Raw genomic sequence first — 23,171 nt, 5'->3', positions numbered from 1 at the left:
TCAGCAGCCTGGACGTGGAAAATGTGAGCTGGTCAAAAATTAGTTGTTGAGGTGACAGCTAGGAGAGCTGTAACAGCACAGCTGGGAACAGGGTGGTAGGAGCCCTTCTGTAGGCTGAACCCACCAGCATGAGTGTGGTTCTGCGCTGAACCCAACCGCCGTGTCAAGGAGCCAGGATTTTTGCTGTAATACTCAATTTCCGTGCCCTTCAGGGCCAGCCTGTCAAGCCTGGCCAGGGTTTGGCCTCCAGGCCTCCAGTAGCACAGTTTAAATAACCTTCATGCACTAACTCTTATTCCTTAATTACAAGCTGTCGGTTGTCATTGGTCCTCTGCCACCTCGTTTAGTAACAGGGAAACTGGCCCTGATGCTCCCAAAGTGACAACCCCAAACACCAAGTTCATGGGCTAAACAGAGAGATTTTGATGCGTTTCTGAATCTGTTCAGCCTCCGCAGATCCCGATAGCACCCCCCACTTTAAGAAAGGACGCTTTCTTAAAAAGTTTGTTATTGTTGCAAGGGAAGCCGTTAAAATCATAAGTAAATGCAGCACGCTGTGCATTAGCCTTCAGACAGCCTGAGGCAATAGCTCAGAGGTGGACCTGACTCATCGCAGCAGGATATTGACTCTGGAGCGTAATTATGATGCTTTGAGAACCTGATTTTAAAATAATTGAGGTATAAAATTATGCGCCTGGCTTTCACAGTTACTACAGCTCTGTGTATAAATTGAATAACGGCCTGTACAAATGTGCCACTTGGCTATAGCAGAAATAGCAGCCAGTCTGGAAATGTCCTGCGTCACCATTGTTTTCTTCTTGCTGAGAGAAGCCATGTGCAAGCTGAGTTTTGCAAACAGCCTTGGGCTGCCACCGGCCCTGGCTGTGTGGCCACGGGGGTTTGGCAAACCTATGGAAAGTCCAGCTTGGTGCTCGACGGCTGGACAATCGAAATCCAGCCCTGCTGTCAAAACGCCGGCTGCTTGCTAGTCCCGGCATGTTGAGCATCTCTATTCAAACACCTCTGGCTGCTCGTAGCGATGGGCTGGATGCAGGGAAGTGCCAGGGACGCAGCTGGTGTTTTGACACCCCTTTTCCAAAGCTGTGTCCTGGATCCCTTGCTTCCAGAAGGGCTTTCTCTTCTCTCCGTAGCAGCCGTCATGTCTGCAGTCAAACTTCTGTGTTTTGTTTGGAAAATGCAGTAAGTGGTCTTGGTGAGCTTTGATTCTCTATGAAGTCCCAAGACTTTGGAAGGAGGCCACTGCGCTCAGTGAGTTGTCTGAAAGTGCTGTTTTGTCACCTCTGTCCCACCTGGCATGGTGGTCCCCGAGATCTGAACCTGCTGAAAACCCGTGTTTATCTTTCACCCTTTGCCACCTGGGCTCCACTGCTCTTCGAAGGGATAGGGCAGGTTATTTTCAGCTCAAAGGCAGCCCAAGCTGCAAACTTATCTTGATAACTTTTTTTTTAACCAGTCTGGCTTACAAAAAAAGGGCAAACAAGCGAGGTCTCCTTTTTCTGTGCCTCCTTTGGGTCAGGCTGTTGATCCCAGGTGCCTTTTCCTGCTCGCCCACTTGTTTTGAGGTTACACCGTGGTTATTGCTGTTGCTCAGTGTGTTTCCAGGGTTGTTTTCTACCCAGCTTCTGGGGACCGGTTGCAGTAGCTGGAGTGGGCAGCTGCTGGAGGAGATTTTGGGAGCGTCAGCTTTCCAACAGGCACATCATAAGGACCTGCTGCTACCCGGAGACCTGCAGGCTGGGCCGAAACACGGCTTTTCAACATTGACTGTGGGGAAGTAGAAACCTGAAGGGGAACTTTAAAGAGAAACTTCAGCTCTGGTGAAAGCCAAGCAGGAGGCTGGAGCAGGAGCCAGTGCTGTGGGCAGACACGCTCCGCACGCTGGGTGCTTCGAGGCCGCTGCTGGTGGCTGCTGCTGTGCCTGCTTGGAGCCAAAATGGTTGGGTTTTTTAGTCTGTAATAAAATAAGCCCTCTTGTGTCTTGGCCATCTGAATTATTACCTGCCTGGCACTTCATTATAAGCACATTTTTTCCATCTTGGTACTGGTTTCCTGCCATTTTATTGCTTTTAAGGTTCTATTTTTTGTTTTATTCATCTCTTCCAATCGATAGAAATATCCTGTTTTTAGCAAGCAGCAAAGGCAGACGTGACTGATGTCCTTATGGTGGGAGCAGAATCACTTTCAGAGCATTTGGGTTATGGGGGGAGGAAGCTTTTAAATCTAATTTTCAAAGATCTCTAAAGCATAACGAACTGCTCAAGACAGGTAGCTGAGTCTCCCACTGCCATTAGCTCCAGGAGGTGGGATCCTAGCATTGGGCCAGTGCTTGAGATCCATCCTCTGGTGGTTATTGTTGTTCTTTGCCATGCCACTAATTAAAAACCGCCTAATAAGATTATCCCCACCTGTTCTGGAGGATTAGTTTGATGGAGGAAATCTTGCACGTGCACATGGATGCACACAGTTCTGTGCATGGCATGGCAGTGTCGGGAAGCTCAGTCTTCCCAGAATTATTCTCTACAGGGTTTGCCATGGCAAAGATATTTTTTATTTTTATCTTTTTTTTTTTATTCCCCCCTCCACACACACAGATTGCTCTGACAGCAATAAAATGAAACAGAGAATTGAATTTGTAAATGAGTTGTTTAGATGATGCAGCACCAGACAGGTAGCTATACCAGAAGAGTCGGTCCGGGATGGATTTGCTATACTGCCAAATTAGAAATGCCGCAATCAAACGAAAGCCAGCTAACAGCATGGCTGCGCGGGGGCTGCGTGCCTGGGTCCTGGGTCGGGCAAACCCTTGGGCTGGGTTGCGGTGAGGCTTGCCCCTGCGTAAACTCAGCGTGGGCCAAGTCTGATGCAAGATGGAGATGTTGCGGTGCCCTTTGACTCCTGCGGATGTTAGAAGTCAGTAAACTTGGGCTGTGAATACTGAATTTTGTCCCTTGTTGCTCTGTGACCATGGGCATGTGTTTTATCCTCTCTAAACCTTGTAAAAGGTTGGTGAAGTGCTGCGCAAACACCCGAGTAGTGCTGAGGCCTGTTGATAGCAGTGTGGTTTCCTGGTTCCCGGACCACGGTTTAATCCACTAGATAAATTGGTGGGTTTTGTTCTGGATGTTTTTCCCCAGGCATATGGTTTGGGGCTTTTTTTGCTCCAGCAGCTATATCTGAAGACTTCCAATAAGCAGACGCGGCAGACAGGTGGATTTTGGTGATCCCTTATGTGCTTTTATTGTCTTTATCCACAGCCCATAGGGAATCTTAAGAATATTTGAAAAGTTACTGCTTTAACCTTTGGTGTAGGAAATGCTGTATTCCCCATATTCTTAAGCAATAGTTCCATTAAATTGCCTTGATGTGGGGTATGATGGGATTTTTTATGTTGCAGTTTGATCTTTGGCTGTGTTCTTATGTGGTGGGAGTGTAAGAATGAGTCTGGCATCGACATCAGTGGCAGGAGGATTTTGGCTGTGGACTGCTTTGGAGGTGAAAGAGAAGGGATCCTACCAAGACAGTAATTCAGAATAAAGCAGGGAAGAAAAGTGCATTTCTGCTGTCTTTATTGTTAGAATCCAAATGACTTTCTTCCTCACGTTACTGAGCGCTGCGGAAGTCTAATTATTGCCTTGTCTTGCTGCTGAATGAATGTGAGAGAATAAAACCTGATACCTTTGAGTGGATGCATCTCTGGTGTGTTGCAGACATTGGAGAGATACTTTCTTGTCTGGCAGCAAAAGGTCTGCCTATCCATTTTGAGCTTTTGTCACATCTCTTCCATGGAGATGCTATTGCATATGCAAGTCTGATTGATACGGTGGCAAAGGTCAGGAGGGTAATAGCTTTGATGGTATCCCCTGAAGCAAATCAAAATTCTTCTAAAAGATTCTGCTCAATTTGATACCAAGGGTCTGGTAGCACTCCAGGGATTCTTCTGTCTGCTATTAAGCTTACAGCTATTAAAAAAATTAATGTTTGCCTGTTGATTGGGTGGGTTTTTTTTTCCTAATAGGATGTTCTGCAATAAGAATGGAAAATAACTGCTTCTCTCTCTTTTTTCTTTCTTTCTCTCTCTCTCTCTCACTCTTTTTCAGGGATCCTCAATGCATTTGCTTGCCATTATTTAAGGAGCCTTTACTAAAAACATCTGGATTGTGTTTCTGAGTGGACAAAAGATTTTTGTATTCAAAATGCTCATAAAGGAATATCGTATTCCTCTTCCGATGAGTGTGGAAGAATATCGAATTGCGCAGCTGTACATGATACAGGTCAGTAACGTTTCGGCCCGTGCGGATGAGTGCAGGCTGACACGGGGCTTCGTGGGGAAGTGTGGAGTATTGCTGTGGAACTGGATGTTTTAAATGTGAGGTTTGCTGTGCGCTTATAAAGAAGTGGGGGGAAAAGGGATACAAACTTCAGTTTATGACTTGCTTCGCCTTGTCCTTAAATTAGAGAACCTCTGTTTGACCTGCCTGGGGAAACATCGGCTCAAGGATAGGCTATTCCTGTGGAAAAAAGCACTAAGTGTGGGGCTACCTAACTGGAAGTGATCAAGCTGTAAGGCTTGAGCAGCCACTGCTTCCCAGTTGGGCTGTGGTTACTGGTCATGCCAGTTCCAGCTGCAAACCAAAGGCTTCTTTCGGTGGGAAGAAATAGTCTAGTATAAACTTAAGAGAAGGTAAACCAAAGGCATAACTTTGAGTTTAGTGGGGGGGAAAATCTAGAGGTAGTATTTCTTTGCTTATGTACCACTATGAAACAGATACTAATCAGTTTAGGCATAAAACTTAGATTATTTTGAACAGGCTTCTGAATACTGGTGGGAATTTTTGTTGAATTCCCTGTCTGCAATAAAGCAGTTAATTAAAACGTTGGGGTTTGTAACTCAAATCCTCTGTGCCCATATTCTCCCAGTGTTTGAAATTCAACCAGGAGCATGTTTAAAAGGAAATGAATCTGAAGTGTTATTTCATTGTCCCAGACTTTAAATAAAATTTAATTTTGCTCATCCAGCAAAACACGCGTCTAATATTGAGTTTGCAGTAGAACTCTGGTTTCTGTGGCAGGATAAAGCGATGCTAGAAAAATCTGCTTTGGCTTAAAACCTAAAACGAATTAAAGAACAAAAAAACCAACCCCAAAACCAAAGCAAAAGCCCATTTCTCCCCAGACCATCCAACTTTGTTCCTTTAAGGACTCATCCACTTGGACTTGACTGTTAAAACATTTGTGTATGGTGTGTGTTTTCCAGTAATAACAGTCAAATTCTTTTTTCTGACACAAATATAAAGCATGTATCATCTTTGTGCGTTTAACCTAAATGTTAGCATAAATGAGTAAACGTTTTTCTTAGGTGGCTTCATTTTTGTGTATCTTTTCCTGACACTGTAGCTGCTTTGAATATTGTTGTAATTATTTTGTTACAACTTTTTCTTCCAAGTTTGGCTCAGCTGTTCGGAATGAAGAGCTGGTTGACAGGAGCAGTGTATTAGCTATGCGGAACTTGGCAGCGAGCAGCAGAGCGTACAGGGGAACGATCTGATTAAGAAGGAGGAGCCCACCTGATTTAACAGAGGATGAATTGTTTCCTGGGGAGTGTCTGTGGGAACCCCCTGCAAGGAGTGGAGGCTTGATCAGGGGTCTGAATTTGCTCTTCGCTTTCAGAAGTTAAAATACTTATTTTTATTTCAGCAATGCAGAACGCTGGATTCCACCTAGTTCACTTGACAGTGATTTTGACCATATCCTAATGTCAAAGGGCATGATAAGCCATTAGGGTTTCGTGCAACGGGAAGTTCACTGGCCCACTAGACTACTCGAGAAACCGCACCTCTGAATTGCCAACCGGCCCTGCGTCAGCCCTGCTCTAATTTTCTGCTGCACTGATATGCAGCAAAGTAAGGTTTCCTCTTCGATCAAGTGCAATAGCTGGTGTCAAGACAGGTCTCTGATCTCCCTCCACTTACTTACCCAGAGCAGGAGGGGGAACTGGAAACACTGCGTGTAGCCCAGGATCCAGGTGAGCTAGAGAAGCGTGTGACAAGCAAGTGACTTTACTGCATTATGTGTACAAGCAGTAAAAAAGGATAAGTTAGCTGTACTTTTAATTGAAAATACTAGTCTTGGGCTCAAATTTGAAAAAAAGAAATAGCAAAACCAGAAAACTCACCTGAGGTTAGAATGTGGAGTTCATATTCTGTTTCTTAGTGTTTGGTAGCAATCTGCTTCAGCTCTTCCAGAAATTGGTGGAAAGATTCCTGCCAACTTCAATGGGAGCTTTTCCTAGGCCGTGATATCAAATGTCCTTTTTCTTCAGTTTGATTTAAAAGTATGCAGGTTTTGTCTTTGAGACAGGTGCTGGGGAGAGAGCAGTGGGGAGTCTGACTTCCGTTCTTTTCAGAGAGTGAGAAAGTGCTTCATGTCTGTCTTTTTATTTTTCCTCTGAAACGCATAAGGAGGCCACAGGAGAAGCAAGTTCTGCATGTTGAACCCCCTTAGGGGAACAAGCTGAGATATCTGTATACAACAGCAGTGTAGAGGCATTTCTTAGAAATCTGTGGCTGAAATGTAGAACAGAATGATTTCAAGTCGTTCCCGGGGAGAGGAGCGGTTCGTAAAAGCAAAGGTTCATTTCAAAGACATTTATTGTGTAGAGTATGGTGTCATTATTGCTGGAGACACTAGTCAGCCTGGTCCCATAAGAAGCAGTTTTCCAACAGTGTAAAAAAGAAATGTCACAAATATTCCTCAAGGGTTTTGGAGAGCCTTAAGCATGTACTTGAGGTTGATCACTCATTTAACTTCAAGCTTGTGAGTGAAGATCCCCATTAAACTCCAAACCGGTTGGTGTAAGGTTGCTCTTTTAAGAGCAATCAAATAATTTTCATAGATTTCAGCATCCTCCAAATGAAAGGTTTCCAAAAGGACCTTCTCACCTGAGGGATGAAGCAACTGGCCCGTGCAGTTGCTCTGGGAACCTTTTCTATGGCAGTAGTGCCTCAAAGCCACGTGGGCAGGGATGTTCACGCTCAAGCTGTAGTACTGTGGTCACTTTTCAAAGATGTTTTCATGGAGGTTTTTGCTTTGCAGCGAAAGGTCCTTTCATCTTCTTCCATGAAAGAAAAGTCCTTCCTTCTTCTTAGAAGTCTTAACAAAAATTTCCACCGGATTTGATGGTAAGCAGCATCACGCCCAAGTAGCAGAGGGTCCTTCCATTAAACTGGGACAGGCTGTACTCATATTTGCCATGTTTACTGGATGGGAGAATTAAAATTGTGCAGTATATAACCCAGCATCTCTGTTGGTTCTCCGCACCGCTGGGCAAGCGAGACATACAATAAATCATTGTGTGGGTGCCCATGTTGCTCTATAATTCCTCTTATGCTTAAAGTTCTCTAGGCTGGTGTATAAAGCTGTGAAAACTGAGGTTGAGTGGCTTGCCGCTTTGCTTTTTAATTTTTAAATTTGAGGGGGAGGGGAGGGGAGCAACAAGTCCTTTAAGTGTTGCTTTCTGCTAGCTTCTGAAATGTTATCTACAGAGACGGTGGTTTCAGTACTTTTAAGTAGCACTTAAATTCTTCCATAAATAAGTTAATTTTACATTACAGCAAAGGGCTTAATGTACCTTTGACTTCTTGCTTGAAGCCTAGCAGATCTGAACTGAATTGGTTTTCTCTATTAAATTTTAGACTATCAGTATCCGTATTTTCATGGGAAACCTCTCACGCAGTGTTGTCAACATCTTCAGGTTGTGAGCCCTTGCTGCATTGGCCGCAGAGCAGTTAGGTTTGAGCTTTTCCATACGCACAAGAGGTTTTTTGCATCATTGCTGCGTTTTTGTCTCTTTTGCTATCCAAATTAAAACATACTCATTTCTGTATCTGAGCTCAGAACCAGTGATCTTCCTACTGTGACCTCTTTTTAGTCTGGTGCATAAAACAAGCAACATACTTCAAAAGAGTGAAATCATTCTTTGTACGTCTTCTCTGGACAATAGTTTTGTAGTGTAGCTTTTTCCTAAAGATCTGTATGTGCATTTAAAAGCCTGTCCAGCTCCCAAGGGTGAGAGGTCTCTAGGTAAACTCAACCTCGAGAGTTGCCCATAGGACTGGGAGAGCTGCAGTTTGATCTGGGGGAACTGCAGGCTCCGATCCTAATGTAAGTGGGACGTAACTAGAGAGGGGCGCTGAGGTGAGTTTCATGAAGCACAGACTGTTTATGGAGGGCACAGCTGTAAGCATCTGTAGGGATTTCTTTCTTCCTGCAGAAATACTGACTCCGACCAGGACGTCATCTCTGACTCCGCACATCACATCAAAGGCACGAACAATATTTCTGACCCTGCGAGGGCTTTGAAGCCACTTTGAAGTTTTATACATTAGATAGATCTTATTGAAGGATCTCTTAATTCTCCCTCTTCTAAGTGTCCTGCATATTTGTGTCTCAACAGCTGTCCTTTCCTGTAATACCTGCTTCCTTTTCTTGTGTGTTTAGGGAACCTACCTTTCTGTATGCCTCCCCCTCACCCCAGAAATAGCGCATGCTTTAATGTTAAGTCTCTATCTCATCAAAGCTTGTATTCCAATATATGTTTGTCAGAAAGATCAGTATGTTATTAGCCAAAGGTCAGTCCATTTATCATCTTAATACCGTTCATTACTGCGATTCCATATGCCATGAGATTCTGAGAGACCATTGCCCTTCTGACCTTTACATAAGACGAGAAAATTCCTCTTGTTATTAAATCTTATTTTTGTATTGGTGTGCATAGCTTGCTTTCTCTGCTGTAAGTAAGTCTGGTCCTCATTTTCTCTGTGTACTTGTGACTTTCCTCCGAAGATAATGTACTTTAAAAATATTATTCTGGACCTAGTGGTTGCCTTTTGAGGATGAGACTTATTTTAAGATGCTGTGTCATCCTTATAAGCTAATAACCTTAATACTGTGTCATTCAGCACTTTGAGAGTCCACGAATGGGGAAGGACTCTGGCCCCTGTTTGAGGCAATCTGTTAGAGATAACTCGTCTGCTCAGCGCTGTCTGCTGAGCTCGGGCAGGAACATCAGAATTGAGGGCTCTTCTCTTCTCATCTTTGAACGTGAGCCTCTCTCCTACAGTCCCTCAGGGCTTTGCATTTATTGCCTTCCCTGACAAATCAGAGCATGTTTCCGAGCATCTGCGGTGTGCTGTACTCACCTGGCGTGACTGCTGACGGAGTGCCCCAAGTCGCTTCAATCCTTTTCCGAAGGATCACGATTTGTCCGTCATCTCAGTCTCTAGACCCCTGCACTGTCCCGCTTTCTCCTTCGTTTGCGTGTAGCTCTCAGGTAGCGCCTTTGAGAATAGACTTAAGAAAACGTGCTTGGTGGTGGTAATTCTTGAGGCCGTGTCCTGATATCTGGGTGCAAAAGTCATGTCCCTTAAACTGTTAGCTACACTTGGCAATTGCCAGCAGGCTCAGCAGATGGTGAGAGACTGATTAAGTGGGGGAAAACAAACTGACCCTTCATCTCTGGACACTGAAGAACAGGATGGCTGATTATTTTTGTTTCGTTTGCAGATGCCTTGGCCATCTGGACAGATAGACATATATGCTTTAATTTTAAAAGTAGGTGACACTGCTGGCAGCTCCAGAGACCCTGGAAGATTTACGAGTTTGAAAGCAAAAGCCTGGTTTGAAGCTTTTCCGCCAATTTCTATGCTGCAGCATTAAAAACCTGTGACTTCTGTGTTCTCTCTTCTTCCTCTGGTTTTCATAACCTTTTCTTTGCGATCATGAGGGCTTGCATCCTTCTGAAAGAGGAGAGTAAGATACTCGCAGTCGCTTAGTGTTGAGAACAAGGGGGCTACAGGTATGCTCAGTGCTACCAGACTTGCGGTTTAATTTGCACAGGTAACAATGACACCCGTACGGGTTAGCATTTTGGGAAAACGTACAGAAATAGCAAACATCTCTTCAGCATTTACTTTTTTTTTTTCTTGTTTTGTAGTCATTATCCTGGAATCCAGTTCTTATAGTGGCAGTTATTCCATACCTGGCGAAAGAAGATTGATTTTAGAGTAGTGAACTATGTTGCCTTGGCAGTTCACAAATGCTCTCTTTCTCTAAAAAAAACAACTGAGTGAAGCTGAGAGAAGTCTATAACACAAAAATTATTTTAAACTTCCGATTTGTACTGGTTTTAATACGGGATGCAGCGCTTAGAATCCTACTGAGCTTGTGGCTGCCAAAAATCCTTTTTCCTTCTTTATTTTTTTATTCTTATGAAAGAAGATTTCTGACGTGTGGACAAAATATTGACTGTTCACCCAGATTAGGTCCTGACTTTTTCAAATACTTGAAGGCAAGTAATGAATTAAGTATTAGGAAAACTGTGGGGATTTCTCTAAGCCACTCCTTCAGTATTTTAGCATGCAGCCTATTGTTAGTGAAGAGTTGCATTGGGTTCCTAAAATCCAAGGGATGTAGTCGGACCAGAACGCACTGAGTTGGAATTTTGTCTGCAATTTGCAGTATAACAATGGTCAATTTGCTTTACCTCCCTTTAAACTAGGGACAGTAATTCTCCCAGACAGTGTCTGTGGAATAGTTAATACAGTGAAAAATCCATTTGAAGACAAGGAAGGAAATACGCAAGGTAAGATAAAATACTGAGCTGGAAGTGTAGTAGACGTTTTGAAAGATGGAGCATGTGCGGTAAACAAGTTTGAGGTATCTCCGTAATAAAATGATTCCTAATTCCTGTGCCTCTGGCACATCCAGCCCGGGCTCTGTAGGAGTGTGACTGGGCGTCTTTGTAAGGCGAAGTGATTGAGTGGCCGTGAGAACGGTTCTCTTAATGCTGTAAATTATTTATAGTCCTGCACAATTGATTGTCCCCAAAATATCCTGGTTTTGTACAAACAGCTTCATTAATATTGAGACCGGATTCTAACTAATGCAGTGCATACAACACTTGTACAAATTGATGCTGCACATATTTCTGCTCTGTCTTGCGAGAGGCTGCTGCTGACAACCTGTCCTGCCTTTAACTTTTAGGGCTTTTTTTTTTAAGAATGTGTTTTACCTTACAAGAAAAGCAGCCAAGAATGATAGTGCTGCAGATGCGGCGCCTGTAACCTGCACTTGCTTGGGTGAGAACGGTCCCTTCTTCAGGGTTTTCTGCATGCTCAGCTTTGCTCTGCTTCTGCTGGCTGGGAGTCTGGCAGGATTTGGGGCTGGAAGCTCAGAGGGGGAGGTTCTTGCAGCTGCAAAGGGCTGTGACCCCCACCTCAAACATCTCTCAGGACAGTGAAGGGGTGGCAGGAGCGGACCTGGGATCTCCTGGACGCTAACCTACCTCCTGTCAGAAAGCAGCTCTACATGTGCTTCTCTCTGACAGAAAGACCCTTCATGGGTGACATCTTCTTTCTCCTTGTGTGCTTCATATCTCCCTGGAGGCAGCATTACACAGTGACTGAAGCACGGGACAAAAGGACAGCAATTTCTGTGTGATAGTCCCAATTCTTCCTTGGTAAACTTGAGGGAAGAGCCCCATACTATGCCTGCTGCAGGCAGGGAGGTGATCAGATGGCAGCTTCCAGCAGAGTTGGGAAGGACCCTAAGGGGAACCCTCCTGGAAATTGCAGCTATGCAGTGCTACGTTGGGAAGACTGATGCTAACTACTTTATGGTTACTCTCAAAATCATCTACCTAATAAGCTAATGTGTTTAGATGTCCCCAATGAAACCAGACTATCTTGAGGAGGAAGGGCAAAAGGTGTTTGGCTGTCCTGATGGCTCTGAGCATAACCCCCAGCTGCAGAGTGTGTAGGGGACAACCCCATTCCTGCTGAGACAGAGTCACTGCTGGGATTTCTGATCTGCCAGGAGGATCTATCGCTTCCAAACCCAGTGCTGGGGAGGGATGTGAAGGTGGTTCATTGATCTGTAAAGTGAGTGGATCTGGAGGAGACTGTGCTCATGGTCAGTGAAGTCTTCAGTCTCTCCGAAATGTCTCTGTATTGATAGAGCTGTCCTCTTTGGCCATCTGATAGAGCAGCCTGGAAAGTGGCAGTCTTTCCATGGCATTATGACTAGGTTTTTGCCAGGACAGGGAGTCTTCTGATCTCCTTCAACACACACACTTTACAACACTCGCTCTTACTTTAGGACTCCTTTTGTTTGTTTTCGATTGGATGGTAGGAACACTTACGACCAGGTTTTACGTTCAGCTGGTGAAGCACCGGTGTTTGGGGGAAGGGGTGTTGTCTAGATGGAATGAAGCACTGCACATTGCCCAGCCATTGATCAAACCTAGAGGAGGATGTTTAAAACAGCTGCTCTTCTGCCTTTATTAATAAAGCCATTGATGAGGAACAGATTTCTTTCCCCTCTCCCCAGGGTTTCAGGTCATTCCGATGTGTACAGTGCAACGAGGCTTGGAATCAAAGTGCTATTGTAAAGCTTCATGTTCTGATTATTATCTTGTTGACTCAAACTAACCTTCCTTTGCCAAATAAGTATTGACACTGGCCCTTCATGTATTTTTTTTTTTTTTAACAGCACTAATTGGATTAAAATAGTTGTCATGCGTGAAGGATGCATGTTAGAGCGCAAAGGGCACACGGAAACCTCAGCTGTGGGCACCATGGTTACTAGTGACATCACTTAGTTTGCTGTTAACAGTAATGATTTGTGTGCAGCGCTGAAGCCTGAGTGAAGATGGCCTAAACTAAACCCAGTGGATTGCTGATGCAGTCCCATTGCCATGGAAACAGATGTTGCAGCTTAAAGTTGCCTGCATTCATAATGCGGTGCACGTGGCATAAACAAAGACATAGTCCTGTGGTGTCCACAACTTCTGAAAGGGCAGGAATAGTGTCCGTGGAGAGAATGGGAAATCCCATTGCAGTTGAACTTCGTTTCCCATTAAGGTAGTGCCAACCTAACTGTGATGAGATATAGTAAGCCTTGCCTTTTAGTACCAAGAACAAAACTCACAAGTCCTGTACTGCCCTCCAGCAATGTTGTTGTTGTTGAAGGACTGTCAGTCCAACTTGACGTGGATTGTTTCTCGCTTGTACCCCGCTTGTGCTAGCTCAAAAATACCGTTATAAAGCCATCCCTGAGGCAACAGGGTTCCTAGCTCCTGCCTACCTTTAATATTGTCTTTTCAATATAACCAGTAAGACTACGCTCAACTCCTGCAAAACAGGAATAGAGAAGCTTCCCTGCTTGAGGACTGTTTTGCTGTATTTTGGTAAAGGTGCCTACTCAAGCCCAATGAAGAGGACTGCCGCATCATGGTTAGCATGCTGAAATGGGGCTTGAAAGATCTGGGTACTAGACACCAGCCTGCTAGCAGCTCTGTGTCTTCAGGTTACTTTCTGCCTCTTCGAAATGATGCTCTCTTGTTGATTCCGTCATCTTTAATGTGAGAGGACTCGGCTATTCTGACTGTGATACAAAAGCCTTTGACAGCAAGAAGTTGTGTGTGCTGTTCTACTTCTGCACTCTAATGCATCAATAACAGTAAGGGTGATTTTTATTTTTAATTTAATTCGTGTAACTTCCTGCTTGCTCTTAGAACATGTTATGCACTGATAAAATTATGTTGGGTTTGATCTGTTTGGAAGTTCTCCTTCTTGGCTTCTGTGAGAGTGGAATAGTACCATCTCCTCTGCACCCTTCTTTCACATTGGAAAAAAAGCTTTTTGCTCAGGTATCACCCTGGTTATGGTGATATCATTTTAATTGAGTGTTTCAGGCCTTTGACACACACATTTTGAAAAGAAAAAAAAAAAAAACAAACCAACAAAAAATGGCTTGGGAAGTATGACTCTACTGTACTTCAAGGATAAACCAACATTTTGTTTTTCTAGTCAAAGACCCAGTTTTTGATTACCTGCAGTAAATACTGTCCATGAATGGTGCCTGGTCTATCAGATATCTGTATCAGCAGGCAGAAGGTTGTCGGTGGTGAAAGCAGATTGCTCATAATGAATGAGATGTCAATTCAAATGCTCGGGAAGGAGTGGTTAACAGAACACAGAGCTGAGTCATACTGCAGCAAGAGACAGCTGAAGAGAGAACGGATGCACCTATGTGCACGCACATCGTCACTGTACACGTTATCCGTGTACCAAAAATCCTATGCTGGGAAAAATCTGTTAAGAATAAACCGTGCATTAGTTTCAGGACCTTTTTGGTATTTTCCAGCATCCCTCTCGTTGGCTGTCTGGATTTAGGTGCTGTTTAATTCTGGCCTGCAGCAGCTATGGCTGAAACGGTGAGTCTGTTGTCGTGCTGGTTTATTTGTGGTGTTTGACTGCTAATATCACCACAATAAGCCCAGATACATGGCTGAGGCTAACAGGCTGCTTTGCTATAACCTCTCCCAGCATTTCCGTAGAAGGCTATCGTGTGCAACGCACCAGTCGTCGTCTGACTGGCACCTTCTTCGTACACGCAGCTTCCGCTCTTGCACAGTGCCCGCGGGCAGGAGATGATGATGGCTGGTAGGCAGCTGCCTGGAGCACATCAAGAAAGGCAGCTGGTGATGGGAAGAAGGCAACGCTTTGGAAAATTAGAAGAGTGACATCTCCATCAGCCTAAATAATGTCCAACTGGAGGTAGTTGGGAGTATTTTCCCTTAACGTGTGGAAGAGATTGAAAACAAGTAGTTTATTCCTCTCCCAGCCTAAATTTTGTTACTCAACCCTTTACGTCTTAGGAACTTTTGTGCTTCCTTTCTGAAACTGAACAGAAAAAAAAAATTAAACAGGTCTGATTAGTGAAAACAGGTCTTAAAACCTATTCAGTGCTGGCAGGAGTCATCCATCCTAGGCGGCTTTAGGCATTTTGTTGTCTGGTGGATTGTGTGAGGCAATTTAGGCTTTCTCTGGTTCCCAAAGGACAGGTCTGTTTCTGGGGACTTAATTGGCATTTGTGGTAGCCTTAGCATCCAAAACAATAAAAAAAAATAGTAATTGGCCATAGAAAATGTTTTCCAGCCTCCCTTGCCACAAGAGCATGAGCAAGTATGTTAGCAGGATCCTCTGGGGATATTTGCTGTCATGTTCTTGTTCAGTGGTTACATAGATGCCTTTGTTTGCTGTCGCTGTTAACTGAAACCATCAACCAGCTGTAAACTTCTTGTATCCCTATCTGTGTCTAAATGGGATAAAAAAAAAAAATCCCAAGGCTTCAGTGTTATTTTAATGGATTCTCCCAGAAGAATTTGTCTGGACTATCAACAAAATACCCTGTTGCCCTTCATGGGAGCTGGAGGAAAAAAGCAAAAACTCTGGTTATTGTTTCCAGACAACGATTTGTGTCTTCGTTATTTGTGGACAATAGGTCTACCAAGCATAGTGCTGTCAGTCTTCGCAATTTGAATAGCCTCAAATCAAAACTCTCACAGGTCATCAAAGTAGGCCACTGGTACTGTGTAAATACATTGCTGCAGCGCACCATGACACTTCATCGTGAAGCTAAAGCATGTCAACCTTTTGTAATCACTAACTTGTTTAGATTGAGGGGTTGTCCTGTAAACAATGATCAGTGGTAAACAAGGTAAGATTATAGCTATAGTCTATTTTTAAAAACTAAAAGAATGCCTGCATCGCCTGTTATCACTGTGCAACCTACCCTGTCTTTACTGTTCTCTGCTGTACCGTTGCAGTGCTCAAAGTAGGAAGTTACAATAAAAAAAAACTTTAGGAGAAACTAAAGCCCTGAGGCTTTGCAGGGATTCTCCGTGTACGCCCCTGAGCCTGTCTGCAGCCTGTGCTTTACTCGGGGGTTGAGGCCCAAGGAGAGGGACTCTGTTGGCTTAGGATAATAATCTTCTCTGTCGTCTTGTGGGCAATACTGCGTTGATTGGTGGGGTTGTTTTTTCTTCTAATTCACCAAAAGCAAAACACTACAAGGCAAGTTTAATTTCCACAGTCTGACTTCTGTATTTCTCGAGCTAATGCAATAAGGCATATCTTAGCTTTTTACCCAGCATTATGCATTCTTGTTCTGTGAATGCTGTTCCTCCAGCTGTAGTGAGATTCCTCAAGTTGTGGGGGTTTCTCATGCCATCAACCGTCATTCCTTTACTGAGCTGTACCCCACTAGAAACACGTATGAGCTGCGTTTAGTCACCTGGTCCCACTCAGCTGTGCCAGGAGAAGTTTGCTGGGCCAGGGCTTTGCAAGATGTGCTCCGTGGTGTTAGCTGATAGAGACGCACATTTCTGACTGGGAAAGGGGATGGAAGATCTGAGAACTGATGAACCTGTCTTTGCTAGTGGAAGGCTTTGTTTACAGCCGTTTGTCTCCTGTTGTGAAGGGCGGATGATAAATGGGGTTAGGCTAGCCCAATGTTTAGATGACATTCATGGGAATTATTCATCTGGGATTGTTATGGTGAGGTCATGTGCTGTGTCCCATGCTATGCTGCCGTGCCAAGAGATTTATTTTAATAGAAGCCTTTAAGTAACTGGCATTCTTGCTAATCATGGTGCATCTGCTTCTCTGGGTTCCCTGTTATGAGTAATTTAATGCTATTACTTTAGCTAGGAGGGATCTGTGTCACCATCTGTCCTGGAAAGCTATTGATGGGACTGTGCAGAACGTGGAGTGTCATCAGCAGAGAGAGGGACTTCTAAAGGGATGACTGGATTTCCTGTTGTAATACAATATAAGACAGTTTACTGTGATTACAGCTTAGATAACTTGCATATAGAGGCTGTTAGCTACTCTTTGATTTTGTTGGGGACCGTTCCTCAGACAGAGGGAAAATACTGTTGTCAGTTGGTAGCAAGTAATAATAACACAGGTAATCTGCTAAATAAGGTCTCTACTTCTCATAGGGGCGTGGGTCTATGAGGCTGAAACCTTCAAGACTGACTCTAAAATGCCTGCATATCTGCCACTCCCAGCAGACAAGATACCCTTTGAAGAGGGCTTGCCAGGCACTTTGCAAGTCAAATGCTTTCCTAATCGATGGTTGTTTTTTAATTGTTGTTTGCAGACCATTTCCTTGTAACAGGCCCTCTCGATGCTGTAGCTGAGTCACAATAGACGTGAAGAGGCTATATGGTTGAAAAGCAAATTGCTCTCCATGTCCGTAAGTGGTGTACTTTCACAGTACCACTTAAGCGCAGAGTATCATCCTGGTCTCTCGAGTGCACGTGGCTGATGTCTTTATTTTTATTGTCTGAGAAACGTATCTTCTTTTTGTCTTTATGACTGGTTAGTAATTGTACTGTTCAGCATCTAACCTGACTTGTTCGGGCCTTCCTGACCTTACGGTGGCTTGTTGCCTTCTCGGTAAGCTGGCTGGTAGCACGAGAGCACGCAGGGCTGGGAAGCAGCTTTGTGTGGGTTTATCGTGTGGAGTTTTTCTTTGACCATACTCTCCTTCCCAGCAATCAGTTATGTTGTGTTTTGAATATAAATTGGCCTGGCTCAAAAGATAGTTTGGGATACAAACTTTGCAGCTCTGATTATTCTTTTTTTTTTTTTTTGTCACGCAGAGGTGCAGCTCTTATTTTGCATTCATCTAAACAAACGTTCTTGCTGTCCCGTGTCATATCTTGTGTAGATAAGTAATGTATCTACACATATCTTGTGTAGATAAGTAACGTATCGACACGTATCTTGTGTAGATAAGTAAAAAGCAGGAGGAATGCGTACCGCCAAAATTTGCTCAAGGCTTGCAACGGGGTAAAAGAGGCTGTGGGCAGGAGTTGATCATCTGGCTGAAGGAGGAAGCGTGCTCTGCTCTCAGAATAGGGTTCACAGTCTCCTGCAGGTGCATAGAAATGACTATAATAACCAGAAATCGGAAGTGGGATGTGAACTGACTTCCACAGAGTCTCAGTTAATTTGGGTTTTTCCCTTCTTCCTTCCCTCACCGAGTGCTGGGACCACAGGACCCTGCCCCCCCTCACATCTCTGCTGATCAGACAGCTCTGTCTGAGGAGCTGAGTGTTAGCGCTACCAGGTCATGGGGAAAAGCTGCTTGTGGAAGTAAAGCAAATTTGGCCGATCCTGCAGGTTCGCCAGGGTTCTAGCTGCAGGATGAGAACCAGGCAAGTCGTCTTCATGCGGCAGGATTTTATCAGAATGGCTAAACGGGCAAAGAAAAGCGGAGAGTGTTAGTGTTAGCTCTGTGTGTCCGGCTTCAAACCCAGACCCTCTGAAGAGTGTCAGGAGGTGGAGGGCTATCGGAGGAAGACAAGGCATAAGGCGTATCTCGGACGTAGCTCTGAAAGGAAGAGTATGAAATCACACTCGGAGAAAGAAAGCATACAGAGAATTTTTATCCATTTTCACATCAACCATGGCTATTAAAACAAAAAGAAATCTTTGGTGTTTTGGTTTTCCAATGCAAGACAAGCATTTGTAAATCTGGGAACGAGGTGCTGTGTCCACTTGGTGTTGTGGGTTTCTTTTGAAATTTAAAAACTACTTAAATATGTTTGGTCCCTAACGAGGACTTGCGGATTTGCCTTGGAATTGCTGGTAACCACGCAATGTAGAATGGAGTTTTAAATCTAGCTGATGTACGATTCTACATGTGATAATTTGGCACAAAGAGAACATGTATTTCCTCTGCTTATGATTTCCACGTGCTTATGCCATATAATAAAACTCTAGATCTCCATAATTTGTATCAACTGTTCAGAGCAGATGCTGTGCTATTACTCTGTCTGACACATTCGCTATGCCTGCTGGGTTACTGCCTTTTCCGAGACCTTTGAATTAACCAGATTTTTGGGTCATCAAGATTATTTAATGTTACTGTCATAAATATTTGTACAGGAGTTGGTCAGTGCTTATATAAGAACTGAAAGACAGTGCTTTGTTTTAAGAGGATGTGTGTTTTAATGAACTGCCAGATGAATGTTAGATATAAACTGTAAAAAAAGTGCTTTGGAGCAGGAAAAAAAAAGACTATTTAGGCTGTCAGTTATTTGGATTTGTCGGTTACAGCTGTTTAAATTTAAAATCACTTGGGAGTTCTTTAAAAAGAGGGCTATTTACTTCTAAATAGCTGTGTTGGCTTATCATCCTGTCCTCAAAAGAGGAGAAGCTGATCTCGTGCATCTTATTAATAATTTTCTGTTAAACCGTGTTATCCTTTGAATTGCTTGTATGCCAAAAACGGGAGGTGGTTGTTGTGTTATATTTCACAGTTGACTCTTGTATAAAATTCCATTTTTTTTTCTTAATTTCCAAAGTACTGTCCTCTCAAATACAAACAATAAACTCAAAATACTAACAATATGAATCTGATGTTTGGAAATGATGAAGGTTATACATCATCCAATCTGCTGAAATGTGTTACAAATGAATAAATATTTGGTTTGCCTATAGCTCTTCTTAGAAGCACTGAAATTAGTATTTTTTTTATTGAAGGAATTTTTGCCAAGTTTCTCAACGAGGGACAATAGTACAAATAAGCCAAAATATGGAGGCTGCCAGGGGGTGCTGTGTGAATTCTGGCAAACTTGGGTTGTTTCTTCTAAATATCTTAATTAGCAGAGCATAGTCTCCAAGCTGTTCTTGGAGAGCTGCTGCCCTGCCAGACCACAAGCAACAAGCCCCCAAATCCTGTGGTTTTAGGTCATAAAATAGTCTTTAGTACTGTGATGTTGCGCCGAGCGTGTGTATGATTCTTCACGCTGACACAACACCACAAGAATGTGCCAAGTCGGACAAACTCCCCTTCGCCGTGTCACCCGCTGATGAGAAAGCTTCTTGCGCTCTTGGGTGGTTCACAGCTGGAGCCCAGGTTTCGTGTGCTCTCGGAAGAGCCACATGTAACCTGGGGTAGGAGCAGGAATTGATGTGTCATTGAGTCACTATTCAAACTGTTTCTCACTGTCCAAATCCAGATTTTTACAGGATCCCTAACAAATCAGATCTCTCTTCCTGTGTTGGCCACACGAGTCTCTCAATCTTTTCCTTTATAATCTCTAGGTTTGGTAATCTTACTGCCAGGGTGCTGCTACTGTTCTGCTGTCTGTACGAAGCGCTGCTCAAAAGGAGTCCTAGAAACCATCCCCGACGTTCATGCGCTTTTGAGACCTTGCTGTGTGCAATGCATTGGGAGGATTAACCGCGTGATATATTTTTCCTTTCAGAAAAAGAGCAGAGAGGAGACATGTGGGGAAGGCAGTGGAGTGGAGATCCTGGAGAACAGGCCATACATGGATGGACCGGGCGGCAACGGGCAGTATACTCACAAAGTGTACCACATTGGTATGCACATACCCAGCTGGTTTCGGTCAATATTGCCCAAGGCAGCTCTGCGAGTCGAAGAAGAATCATGGAATGCATATCCTTATACCAGGACAAGGTAAAACTTACCAAGATATCCAGAGGTGTTTTCCTACTTTAGAGAGAGGATTTGATGTCACTCTGTGTGGCAGTGGCGTCTCTTCCATCTCCAGTAATGTCCTTTAGAGTAACTGGGGTCAAGTCCTAAAATTCTTACGCAGTGCTTCATCTCAGGAGTGCGAGTGTTGCCTGAGCTGACTGCATACATACTTGAGAATTTGTGGCTGATTGCTCTTAAACGCGAACTGTTTTGTTCATCAATGCATGGGAAATCCTGAATGGTTTTTATTTAGTCTTGTATCCTGCACTGCATGTTCTGCCTAACATTGCAGGTATCTGCCAGCTTACTTAAGTTATAAATGTACACAGTGATGGGACAGTTGTCATGTTGAACGCCGTCAAGTAAGACAGGATTCATTTGTTCTAGGGGGAAAAGAAAATCTTAACAAATAAACAAACCTGGTGCTTCTTTTCTGGAAACTGTCTTACTGTCATTTAGCTAGAAAATAACAAATCTACATCCTATGGTTTTCACCCTGAGAAGGGAAGAGTGCCAGAGGCTCTGTGGAGCCCTCTGGAACCTCCTCATTTTGGCTGTTTTTTGTCTGGAAGGGCTTCAGCTAACCTGGAATAAATAGCCTGTATGCCAGTTACACTGGTTTAGAGCATTTGCCCTTTTCCAGGTTTACAAGTCTGATGTTGCTGTCATCTTTCATAATAAAAAGGCTTTAATGGATATTTTGATTTTTATCAAAAATCTAGAAAAGTTTCATAGTTCTGTTTTTGCTGCTCCCTACAAGCAACGTTAGTCTGGGGAAAGGTTGGGGAGTCAGCATCTGCGTACGAGCGGTTGCTCAAGACTAAATATAATGGAGCTGTCTGACTCTCAAGTGATTAAAGTCCACTGCCAGTCTGTTTTTATCTATTCTCTTGAAATGCCCGTGAGTCAATCAGTTGGCCAGGAAACCTGGCGCTGCACAGAACCAGTCCATATTTTATTCTGCCATAGCTTCTGGGCAAGAACTCCATTGATGCATTTCCACGGTGTCCTTGTGTTTGTATCTGTGTCATACCTGCAAGGATAACGTAACTTGTTAGTATAGCAGACCTGAAAGTTATCTCCTTGCTGAAAACTGCCCCTTTAAAAGCAGTCTGTCATGATAATCTTCTCCTGGAGGAGACAGTCTCAAACTTTAAGTTGCAGGTTTTTGTCAGTGTCTCTGCAAAGTGAGATGACCTGGTGGTCCTCTCGGGCTTTCTCCTGCCAACGCTTGCTGGTTGCCACCCTGGGAAGTTGTTTCTTTGTCAACGTGGGTGCCCAGTCTCCAATAACTGTGTGTGGTTCTTCTTCACACCGGTATCTTCTCAGCTGTAATCCATGTAACAGCTCACGGGGAGCACACCCATTTGCTGTGGGCTTGGGATTGTACTAAACCAGAGCTATTCAGTGAAGGCACGTGACCGAGGCGAGCTCCTGTCTTAAGAAGTTATTAAAGAAGATTTGAACCTGTACAGTTGGTATTTTAAGCATACCTGAAGTAAAACACGAGTGAAGGCTGGCTTGGATTTGAGGCTGATTTTGTACATCTTAGGAAAGCATTTTCTCCGCTTGCCAAGCCGAGCGGGATTTACTCTAAGCTGCATTGTTCTCGTTTTCAGGTATACGTGTCCTTTTGTGGAGAAGTTCTCTATTGATATTGAGACGTACTACAAAACTGATCCGGGAGAGCATGTCAACGTGTTCAACCTTTCTCCTGCAGAAAAAAGACAAACCATTCTAGGTGAATAGCTTTTTTCTTGTACTTTTTCCTTTATTCTGCGCGCTTTTATGTAGAGGTTTTTGCTTGGTATGTTCCATCTCTCTGTCCCATTGCCCCCCTAACCACACACCTGCATCCACGTCAGTGTCAGGATACTGGGTAGGGTTACATCGAGTGAGGACACATGAGTTCTCTTCTAGGCTTGATGTAAATCACATGGAAATAATTTGAATCCCCTATCTGTAAAATGAAGCTGATGCTTTGCTGTCTTATTTGTGCAGCTCCTGAGGGAGTATGGCATCTAATGATTTTGGGCATAAAATGAAGAAATAACCATAGAGGAGGAAAATATTGCTGTATATTTGTGTAGCTCCTATCTGCACTTCGGAAACGTGAAGGTGTATTTCATTTTTGCTTCCCCTTCCCTTAGTCTTGCCCTCATGCAGGTTAACACTTCAGCTTCGCAGCTGTCTTTGGGAGATTGGGTCAATGAACCTTATATATGTAAGGATTTAACGAGAAAAGGCAAAAGGGAATGTAAAAAGGCAGAGAATAGCAAGTGTCATAGCAATTCCTCTCTCTTGCTGTCCATCGTGGTCTGTGCCCTTGGCATTTGCTGGGGACCCGGCTCCGTGGCAGGGAGTGCTGGCAATTGCAGCCACGCAGGACCCACGCATCCCTTGCCCTGGAGCTGCCGAGACTGGAGAACTGTTGAGCTCCTGCTGACTTCTGGCAGCCCCACACTGCGTTGGCCACGGCAGGAGCTCTGGGGAAGGACATCTAGTGGCTGCTCTGGCTTCTGGAGCGCTGTTGACATGGGGCACATGACAGTAACCCCATGCAATTTTACTTGAGTGTTACGTGATTTGAACTTCTTCGTTTTGAACTTCAGTTTGACTGTCCTCATTCCTAAGCCTATCTGATCGGGCTTTCGGTACTGAGCAAACAGGCCTGAGTCATGCTGCCTCACTGAGAAGTGTCAGAAGAGCTGTTGTTTCTTGGCAAGTGCGATCCTGCCCTTCAATCCAAACCTCAGATGCTTGTCTGAGATCTGGCGTGAGGGTTGCAG

General features: G+C 44.0%; 1 protein-coding gene across 10 annotated transcripts in view; it reads left to right on the top strand.

Moving 5' to 3' along the window:
* The window catches only part of PITPNM2 (phosphatidylinositol transfer protein membrane associated 2), a 138,400-nt gene that overhangs the window by 65,427 nt on the left and 49,802 nt on the right, over positions 1-23,171 (top strand). For 9 of the 10 annotated variants that reach the window (XM_054220109.1, XM_054220113.1, XM_054220111.1 and 6 more), the window contains 3 exons: positions 4,119-4,292; positions 20,147-20,361; positions 22,002-22,123. In XM_054220109.1, the coding sequence (XP_054076084.1) occupies positions 4,215-4,292; positions 20,147-20,361; positions 22,002-22,123 (415 nt within the window). In that variant the 5' untranslated portion in view covers positions 4,119-4,214. Of the gene's footprint in view, positions 1-4,118; positions 4,293-7,113; positions 7,200-20,146; positions 20,362-22,001; positions 22,124-23,171 lie in introns of those variants that run through there. The other variant, XM_054220112.1, reaches the window with a different exon arrangement.

The sequence above is a fragment of the Rissa tridactyla genome, chromosome 13, assembly GCF_028500815.1.
Source record: "Rissa tridactyla isolate bRisTri1 chromosome 13, bRisTri1.patW.cur.20221130, whole genome shotgun sequence".
In the NCBI taxonomy this organism is placed as follows: Eukaryota; Metazoa; Chordata; class Aves; order Charadriiformes; family Laridae; genus Rissa; species Rissa tridactyla.
This window is presented reverse-complemented; position numbering and strand designations above follow the sequence as displayed.